This window comes from Nicotiana tabacum, chromosome 14 (genome assembly GCF_000715075.1).
Source record: "Nicotiana tabacum cultivar K326 chromosome 14, ASM71507v2, whole genome shotgun sequence".
Classification (NCBI taxonomy): domain Eukaryota; kingdom Viridiplantae; phylum Streptophyta; class Magnoliopsida; order Solanales; family Solanaceae; genus Nicotiana; species Nicotiana tabacum.
Genome location: NC_134093.1, coordinates 112,445,257 through 112,456,073, shown reverse-complemented (window position 1 = coordinate 112,456,073; position 10,817 = coordinate 112,445,257). Strand labels below are relative to the sequence as shown.

Sequence of the window (10,817 nt, the reverse complement as noted above, 5' to 3'; positions counted from 1 at the left end):
ACGACAGCTTTTCAGACTTTTAGAAGTCTAATCAAATTGAATTTCAGTTTTGAAAAGAAGTTGGAGTTTATCCCCAGAATCTAGGTAGTTCAATTCGATTAGGAGTCTTTTGAACGGAACTGGTTCACTTGTAACGGATAAGTCCAAAAGAGTTTGGAATTAATTAGGACTCTAATCATGATCCAAATATTATTATTTCAAATTATGCAGACTGTAGAAAACATACCGAGTAATCTTGATGAACCACGTTCTTCACTGAGAATTCTCTTGTGTAAGTCTAAATTTGCCAAAATAGAGAAAATATCATTAGAGATTAATGAGTCATTTTATAATATGGCACAAGAGTATACTATTGAAAGTATGGGACCGACCAAAATTTAATCTAATTATACACAATTTACAAATTTTCTAACTTAAAAAAAATTTCATTTTTTTTTTCATTATGAATTTTGAACTAGTCCTTTTAAGTGATCTTAATCATCCCTAATTCTAACCTGTTCCTTTCAAAGTGATATCTACTTAGGGCTTTTGTGAAGATGTCAGTTATTTGCTTGTCAGTAGCACAAAATTTTACAGTTATCAAACCCTTTTCATAGTTATCCCTCAAAAAGTGATGCCTAACATCTATGTGCTTAGTTCTCTTATGATGAACCGGGTTCTTGTTCACACTAATTGCACTAGTGTTATCACAAAAAATGGGGATACAACCAACATTAATTCCAAAGTCCATTAATTGCTATTTGATCCACAACAATTGAGCATAACATGAAGCAACATCAACATACTCAGCTTCAGTAGTAGATAAGGCCATTGAATTTTGCTTTTTGGTAGCCCAAGACACAAAACATGAGCCATGAAAGTGTGCCATACATGAGGTGCTCTTTCTATCCACAAGAAAATCTGCATAATCAGCATCAACATATCCCACTAGATTGAAATTACTACCTTTTGGATACCATAGACAAAGATCAGTGGTGCCTTTTAGATATCTCAAAAGTCTCTTGATAGCAGTCAAGTGAGACTCCTTTGGATTTGCCTGAAAATCTTGCACAAAGGTCTACACTGAACAAAATGTCAGGTCTACTAGCAGTGAGATACAACAATGAGCCAATCATTCCCCTATAAAACTTCTGATCAACAGATGACCCAGGTTCATCTATATCCAACTTTGTAGCTGTTGCAATAAGAGTGCCAATTTCTTTGGAATCTTCCATTTTAAACCTTTTAAGCAACTCTTTTACATACTTCTGCTGATGGACCATAGTTCCATTTGAATTTTGTTTAATTTGTAAGCCTAAAAAGAAATTAAGCTCACCCATCATGCTCATTTCAAATTCACTCTCAATTAGTTTAGCAATTTTTTTACTTAACTTATCAGTAGTTGCTCCAAAGATTATATAATCAACATATATCTGAACTACCAAGAGATCTTTACCTTATTCTTTCAAGAACAAAGTATTGTCAATTTTACCTCTTTTGTAGTCATGCTCAAGCAAAAACTTTAATAATCTTTCGTACCATGCTCTTGGAGCCTGCTTGAGCCCATAAACTGCTTTGTCAAGTTTGTACACATGATCAGGACTCTCCTTGCTTTAAAACCCCGGAGGTTGCTTGACAAACACTTCTTCCTTTAGATAGACATTGAGGAAGGCACTCTTGACATCCATCTGGTGAAGGGTGAATTCCATGTAAGTAGCAAAGGATATGAGGAGTCTTTTTTCTTCCAACCTTGCAACTGGAGCAAAGGTTTCATCATAGTCTATGCCCTCCTCTTGGCTATATTCTCGAACCACCAATCTTGCTTTGTTCTTTGTAACTGTTCCTTCTTCATCAAGTTTGTTTCTGAAGACCTATTTTGTGCCAATTACTGATCTGTCCTAGGGTCTTGGTACCAGATGCCAAACTTGACTCCTTTCAAATTGGTTGAGTTCATCTTTCATTGCATTTACCTAGTCTGCATCCTGCAAAGCCTCAATAATATTTTTAAGTTCAATAAGAGATAAGAGGGCATAAAAAACACAAAGATTTTTTAATGAAGATCTGGTTTTGATTCTAGAGGTTGGATCAGTGATTATGTTCTCAATGGGATGAGAACTTTGATACTTGTAAAATTTTACAACCAACTGGTTTCCCCTTGATGTTCCTTTAATGCTTTGTTGCTGTGGAACAGGTTCCCTTGAGGTTTGAGAATCATTTCCTCTTTGTTCTATTCCCCCTATCATGTTGCCCTAGGTGGAATAGCTTGCTCCATCACATGTTCCTTCCTCTAGTGCAACTTCAGTCTGGGCTGTGGTTTCATTTGAGTTTCTTACCAGCCCAATTGCTTCATCATCATGTTCCTGCCTCTCAAAAAGAATGTTAGTTTCATAAAAAAACCAGACGAACACTTTCTTCTACACACATAGTTCTTTTGTTATAGACCTTATAAGCTTTGCTATGTGAAGAATATCCCAAGAATACTCCCTTATCACTTATGGGATCAAACTTACTTAGAGAGTCTTTACCATTATTGTGCATAAAGCACTTGCATCCAAATGCCCTAAGATGGGATATGTTTGGTTTTATCCCTTTAAGTAACTCATAGGGAGTCTTCTCTATAAGAGGTCTAGTCATGCACCTATTTATGATATAGCATGCAGTATTTACAGCTTCTGCCCAGAAGCTATAGGGCAGTTTACTAGAAAGAAGCATAGTCCTAGCCATATCTTCAAGTGTCCTATTCTTTCTTTCAACTACTCACTTTTGTTGTGGAGTCCTAAGAGCAGAAAAATTATGATCTATGCCATGCTCATCACAAAATTCAGCAAATTTAGCATTTTCAAACTCAGAGCCATGATCAGACCTAATTGATGCAAGTTGATTACCTAGTTGTTTCTGAGTTTTTCTATCAAAAGAAGTGAACACGTCAAATGCTTCATATTTAGATGTTAAAAACAATGTCCAAGTAAACCTAGAATAATCATCAACAAGCACCATCACATATCTTTTACCACTTCTGTTTAATGTTCTCATTGGACCACGTAGATCCATATGGACCAGTTCCATCATCCTGGTGGTTCTTACCACTTTATTGCATTTAAAATAGGATCTTACCTGCTTCCCCCTTGCACAAGACTCACAAACTTTGTCTTCCTTGAACTTGATCTTAGGCAACACTATCACCAGGTCCTTGGAGACTAATTTGTTGAGTTGCCTCAGACTGGCATGTCCAAGTCTCTTGTGCCAAAGAAGGCGATCATTATCCAACACACTTAAGCAAGTGAGTTCATTTTCTAAAAGTGTGGACAGATCTACAATATATATATTGTTTACTCTTTTTCCCTGCAAAATAATCTTGTCAGTGGTAAGATTAATCACAAAACATTTGGTAGAGGTGAATGCTACCAAGTTTTCTCTATCACACAGTTGTGATACACTGATTAGACTGTATTTTAAGCCATCTATCAAGTAGACATTCTCAATAGAGTGAGAATCAGTCTTACCTACCTTTCCAACCCCAATGATCTCACCTTTCTTCCTATTTCTAAAGGAGACATTACCTCATTTGAGGTCCTCAAATGAAAGGAACTGGTTCTTACTTCCTGTCATGTGCTTTGAGCAGCCACTATCCTATATTTTCACTTATAGTCTCACTAACCCTAAGTTCCAGATTTTTACACTTTGCTTTCAAAATTATACATTCCTTAGACACTTGTTCCTTTTTATTGTTTACATCCTCAGATTCATCAATGAAATCTAGAAGTAATTCAGATAGCCTTTCTTTAGACAAAAATTTAATCTTGTCTTTGAAATGAATTACACCTACCTCACAGGAGATTCTCCAATGGCCATAAGTGCTTGTTCATCTCCATTTTCATAATCTGAGCTTTCTCCCTAAGCAGCAACCATAGCCTTTGTTGATCCTTTATTCTTCTTGGGTTGAACCTGTTCCTTCTTCCTGTTTCTTCGTTCAGCTCTTTCCTTCTTCCATTCAATTTCCCATTGAGGGCAATTCTTGATGTGGTGATCAGTCTTATCACACTTGTAGCATCCCTCATTGGTTTTCCTTTCAGGAACCTTTGGTTTGCTGTAGCTTCCACTTCTTGAAGGACCCTTTTCCTCTCTTTAGGTACTTCTTGAATTCCTTTTTAATCATAGCCATTTCATCATCTTCTAGATCAGAACCTTCTGTGATTTTGAGTGCCAGGATCCTTTCCTTCTTGGGGACATCTATCTTCATGGTAAGTTTTCTAAGTTCATAAGCAGTGAGATTTCCAATTAGCTCATCCAACTTTAGAGTGGCAATGTTCTTTGATTCTTGAATAGCAGTGATTTTGCTCTCCCAAGTAACTGGCAGAACCCTTGTCAAAATTTTCTCAACTCTGTCTTCTTCAAGAATAATCCTTCCAAGAGACTTAAGTTCATTTGTCAGTGTGTTGAACCTTATATACATCTCTTGGATGGTTTTCCCTTCCTTCATGGTGAAATTCTCATATTGAGAATATAATAGTGTTCCTCTGGACCTCTTCACTTGAGGTATTCCTTCATTGGCCACTTGCAAAGTGTCCCAAATTTCCTTAGCAGTGGTACAACTTTGAATTTTATTGTACTCGTATGGACCAAGTCCACACACAAGCCATTTCTTGGCCTTAGCATTAATCTCACATTTCCTTAAGTCCTCAGCAGTGCAGTCAACTCTTGTTTTTGGCACATCTACTCCTTCAGCATTTTTCTTCATGGTAGCTAGGGCACCATCAGTGACAATGTCCCATAGCTCGTAGTCCTTTCCTATGATGTAGTCTCTCATTTTATTTTTCCACCAGGAGTAGTACTGGCCGTTGAAGAGTGGTGGCCTAGAAATGGATTATCCTTCCCAGTTTCCAGGTGGTGCACTCATCCTGATCTTCTCCTAAGGTGATAGCCTCTTCAAGGATAACCTGCTATGATACCAATTGATGTTTTAAGTTCAATACCACACAACAGGGGAGGTGATTTGTGTGGTACCCAATTTTTCGCTTAAACTGATTATAGAAGGACCAAGTTCTTCTATGTGTTCCTTAACCTACTATTACTGAAATAGTAAATGCAAAAAGTAAAGAACACAAGTATTTTACGTGGAAAACACCTGGCTCAAAAGGTGAAAAAACTACGACTTACTTCTCAGTAAGATTTCCCCAAACTCTCCACTAAATCACGGAGCCAAAAACTGCATTTACAAAATACTTTTGTAAACCTAGGATTAACTCTAATCCCGTTGTGGCAAACAACCTCTAACTGTTGTGACAACTTCAAGTTAACTCTAACTTGAATACTCTGAGTACCTATTACAATTGCCTCTAGATAAAGCTGAAAGGTACAGTATGAAAACACCTACTACAATTGAACTAGGATAAAAGACACACTTGGAACTGGTTATTCTATCTCGTTCATGTAGCTTCAGGTTTGCACACTTGAATCACACACGAATTGTTTGTAAAATGCCTTGCTATTTTGCTCTCAATTCACGTTTAACTTCTGTTTTTGTGTGTAGAATAAGAATATTCTGCAATATATAGAGTTAGTAGATGAAGAAATAACTAGAGTTCTAATGCTACTCTTCCTTGGTGGAAGAGTTCTAGTTGATCTCAACTTCTAACTCCTCCCTTATCTTGGATAGTGTTCTCTTTGATTAAGGAGTTCTTCTCTTTATCAATTATGCAACCTTTTCGATAAGGAGATATCAATTATACCAAGTTAAGCTTATCTCTTTCACGTGCATCTCACATGCTTGAATCTGCCCGTGTCTATGCACACAAGGGATGGACTTGGTTCATGCATGAGCTTCCTTTGTCAATCTTCAAAACAAACATTCACTTGGGCGAGCATTATTTTTCAAAAAATGGAAGAAAATGAGTGAAGTATTTTCTCCAATATATAAGCAAACCAAACTGAGTAAAGTAGAAAATATCTCCATACCAAACACACCGTTGTAGCTCTCGATTTGGTCAACTAATAAGTGAACCTCGCTTTCTTTTTCTTTTTCCGATTTTCTTTCTTCCTTTCGTTGTTAATCTAGACATGGGCTTTTGTCTTTAGTTAATGCACATGCCAGCGGAGGGTGATGCTGCGAGAAGAATTACTTATTTTATGAGCAGCCAGCAAGTAGAATCATGAACTGAACTGAACCAAGAGTTGACCACGATGTCGGAACTAGTGCTCCGGTTAGCCGTGGAAAGGCTTCAGAGTTTAGTGTTGGCAGATCAAGAAACTGCACCATTGAATCGATCAGCTAGCGGACATTTATATGCCATACTAGGAGAGCTAAAGCGGATGCAAGTTTGGTTGAAAGGGAAGACACAACACAAAGACAGTGTAAGGAAAATTGAAGAGCTTGATTATCAAATTGAGGATGTTATTGAAACTTATCGTGTTTTGGGAAGATCAAGAAGAAGCTTATCAAACAGAGAGATATTTAACGGTATCAAAATTATATGTATGAGATACGCTTTGATTCCTTTCGCTCTCCGGAAGATCAAATCTGATATTGCGAGCATCATCAAGGAAATCGAAGAAGCAGTTCCTGTAGCAGATAGCTTCGAAAATCAAGGTCCGACGAGAAGCTCTCGTGCTGTGTACAGCAGTCTATTTGGGCTTAAAGAAGACCAAAAGCGAGTGCGTCAAGTTATATTATCTGGAACAGGGTCCAACATCCCTGAGTCATCCTCCCAAATTGGGGTCCCCGTCATCCCAATATGTGGAGCTGTTGGCTCGGGCAAGACTACTCTTGCTAAAAGAATACTATACGAGGACCCAATCGTTACTAAGGAGTTTAACACTCGCATCTGGGTTAATGTTTCCGAAAAGTTTGAAATCAGAGACATACTTAGACAAGTACTTGTTTCTTGTCATGGGTGGATGAAGCACATGTTTTACAGCTCCGAAGAACAACTGCTTGAACGAATAGAGGAAAGACTTAAATCTCAGAGGACCCTAATTGTCCTGGATGATATACGGTCAATAGAAGCTTGGGAAACCGTGTGTAAAACATTTCCAAAATTAGACAAACGTAGCATTGTACTGGTAACCACCCGGGTAGGATATGTAGCGGAATACATATGTAGAAACGAGTTTGTGCATACAATGACGCCCTTGAACGAGGAGGCTTTGTTTAGGGAGGCTCTCCCTCCCCGGGCGGATACAGGTCTGTTATTTTTCCTAGTCCAAACTTGTTTCAAATTACCCTTACCTTTAATTTAATGTATACGATATTTGGTATGATCATACAAGTCTTTTATTTTATTTTTTTTGAAAATTATTACTTAGTTTCCGGTGATCTATATTTTATCTAGCTAAGCTCACTGCCTCAAAATCTCCACGTGCCCGTCCAACTAGTGGCGGAGCCAGAATTTCCGTTAAGAGGTTAAATTATATAAAAGTAAACATACCAGAAAATTAAGGGGAGTTAATACATAATATATATACATATAATTTTTTTTACCTGCCTACACAGTCTATTTTTCCCGCACATGCCTTTCTATAAGATGGCTCCGCCACTGCGTCCAACAAGCAGGATTTTTAGGGATGAAGCAACTGCATCCACAGACCACCCTTTGATTTGCTGCAATCACGGTCTTATTTCATTTGAAATTCCTTTACGTTTTCGGCTGCTCTGCCTCCATACCCCACAAGGGGCGCTTCCACCTTTGACCCCGCATTGGGACAAAGGAACAACGTCGAGGCAACAACTAACACACCGTCGCGAACACCAGCACCATCGATCCCATCTATATTCAGTTCAATCCCAATTATCCATTCAACACACTTTAACATACATGAATATTATTCTTTGGTCTTGAATTCTCAAGTAATAGCAGAATACTAAGCTGGTTTGTTCTTATTCTACATTAAAGATAAAAACTTCTTGTGAGCTAGCACAAAATTATTGGTTCACCTATCTTAGATATAAGTATTCCTGTTATGTTATTTCTTTTGAATCTTTTTGGCATTGCTTACAATAATATACTACTCCATAATGATGACTTTCAGTTATTCTGGATACAAGTATTAAGTTAAAGTCTTACACATTGCTTTCTGTCTTCAGTTTACTTTTCTAGATTAATATCCTTAATACTTTCTGACTCTTACAAGAAAGTACGAGCTGTACACATTTTTCCAGCAAGGCAATTAATCAATATTTAGTTGTAGGAATAAGTTTATTTGCTCCTGCTACTCTACCTGCCAGCTTCTTCATCTTCCCCTCAAGAAACAGATGAAGCAAATCTATACTTATAACTTCAAGCTGTTACCACTGCCGCAAGCTTAACTTCGTGTATGTTAATATCTACTCCATCCGTCCCAATTTGTGTGATACTTTTCTTTTACGAGATTCAAACTTCTTAATTTTGATCATGCATTTAAACATAGAGGATTTTAGTTTTTCGAGATAAATTTTATATATTTGGGAACTACGTAAAAAGTACTATAAGTCGTAACAATTAATAATTTAAAATATTTAAAAGACATATGAAAAGTTTACGATCAAAAAATAATTTGTTTGACTCTCGGAAAAAAAGAGAACGCATGTTGGTCTTGAGATCTCTTGGCAGGTATATATGGAAAAATATTCAGCTCTATCAACCACCACTCTTTATGACATTTTGATAATTCTGGTGGTGTAAAAATAAGTGTATATGTCAGTGCATGAAACATTAAACTCATTCTGTTACGAAAATAGGAAGACAGACATTACAAGTGATTTTCATGTAATTGAGATTTTTTCTATTGTCTGAATTCTGTTGTACAGTTTATAATGAGTTACCAGACCACTTGAAACCATGCTTTGTGTACTTGGGTCATTTCCTGGAAGATCAAGAGATAGATCCCGAGAAGCTGTCCCATTTGTGGATGATTGAAGGCTTATTATCAACTGGAGAAAGCGCTAGAGGGGAGAGCACGATGGAAATGACAGAGCGATATCTCAGAGAATTGACACTTAAGGGCATAGTAAAGGTGCAAGCAGAGGAAGTTCCCACTACTAAGAAATTCAAAGCTTGCTGCATTGTTCAAGGAATAGAAAACTTCTGTGTTTCAAATTGTGAACAAAAACGTTTTCTCAAAATCATAGATTTAAGAGAAAAGGACTATTCGCTCTCATCAATTGATGAGCCACGTCGACTTGTGATATATCTGGGCAATCATAGAGTTGATATTGAGCCTAAAGTTGCTAAAATTATTCGGAGTCTTCGAGTGGTTCTTGGAAACATGCAGCAAATAGAAAATGAATTTATCTGGCCGAATGAAATGCTTAACCTCGAGGAGTTCAGAGTACTCAGAATTCTTGATTTCAATGGGATTGATTTTCGAGGCCAGAAACTACCAACAGGTATATTTAATCTTGAACTCTTGAGGTATCTGAGCTTCAAAGGATGTGTCCTAGAGGAGTTGCCATCTTCTATTAGCAAGTTGTCCTACATGCAAGTTCTTGATTTGAGAGTGAAAGAATTAATTGAAATAAAAATTCCAAACGTCCTAGGGAACATGAGGAGGCTGAACCATTTATATCTTCCACTAAAGTTTGTAACTCAAAATGGTAAAAAACTGGGACTCAATAGCTTGACTGAACTTGCAACACTCGAAAACTTCAATACGAGGTTGTGCAAAGCTGACGATATCTTTAAGCTTCTTAAACTCCGGTATTTGGGAGCAAAGGTGGAAGGAGATTTTGACGATTTGGTGTCAATCACCAATTACATGAAAACAACATTAAGCAACTTTCTGCATTCCACCGTTGATGTCATTGATTTTGATTGCTACGCGGAGGAAAGGCATTCAGTTCTTAGAGAATTGTTTCAGTGTCAAGCTGCTCGCATCTTGCGTTTTAAGGGACATATTGGCCGCCTACCATCATCTGATGAAATCTCGCCAAGTTTTACTCAGTTAGTTCTCAATAAATCTCATCTCAATGAAAGTTCCATGCCAACCTTGGAAAAGCTTCCTAATTTAGGGGTGCTTGTCCTGTCTGATGATGCTTATATTGCGAAGAAAATCATCTTCTCTGATTCAGGTTTCCCTAAGCTCAAACGTTTAGAACTCTTGAATTTGTGCTTCCTGGAGATATTTGAGGTGAAAAATACGGCCATGCCTATACTTTGCAGCTTAGAAATCAGGAACTGTGAGAAACTTGAAAGCCTCCCTGATTGTCTGGATATCCGTGCTTCCAACCATTTCTTGAGTATCATTTGGCCTGAAAAGGGAAGGCAGTGAAACTCCCTTAATAGTGAGGTATCCATGAAACGATGCTTTCTAATACACTTTTATCTTTTGGCATTGAAAGTGAGACTTGTTATTATGCTTCTCTTTTCAGCTACACTGGTTAATTCAACGTTTTCAATATGATTGTTGCTTGAGATAGTAAGATTTTCCAGGATCACTTTATCGATTTTGAAGATTTAAGCCATCATTTCCTATCACATTTTATGGAAAAAGAAATGCATCGACGTTACAACTTACATTTTTCATTGTATACAATTCGGCCAAAACATACAATTTGCATATAATGTGCAGTTATGTTGTATGTCATTAGTACATATTTTGTATATTTCATGTATATCCCTGTATGTCCAGTAATACATTGGACATACAAATAACATACATACAACAAAATGTTCTTTCTCCTCTTCGAGTTTCAATTTGAAATTCCAATTAAAACCAATAATATATTTACCAAACTCTCTCACAATTGATATATAAACTCCAAAAGAGATTTTCAATCTTTTGCAACAAGACTCAATCCAAATTAATTATAAAAAAACTTATTTTCGGTGTAGATAAATTTAGTTTGATTATAAGGAGCGATTTTA

At 37.0% G+C, this 10,817-nt stretch overlaps 1 protein-coding gene across 1 annotated transcript; it reads left to right on the top strand.

Moving 5' to 3' along the window:
* The first annotated feature begins 5,776 nt into the window (after positions 1-5,776).
* On the top strand, positions 5,777-10,368 carry LOC107773875 (putative disease resistance RPP8-like protein 2). Its single transcript, XM_016593300.2, has 2 exons — positions 5,777-7,159; positions 8,762-10,368. The coding sequence occupies exons 1-2, from the start codon at positions 6,160-6,162 to the stop codon at positions 10,219-10,221; spliced, it is 2,460 nt and encodes an 819-aa protein (XP_016448786.1). The 5' UTR covers positions 5,777-6,159; the 3' UTR covers positions 10,222-10,368.
* The last annotated feature ends 449 nt before the right edge of the window (positions 10,369-10,817 follow it).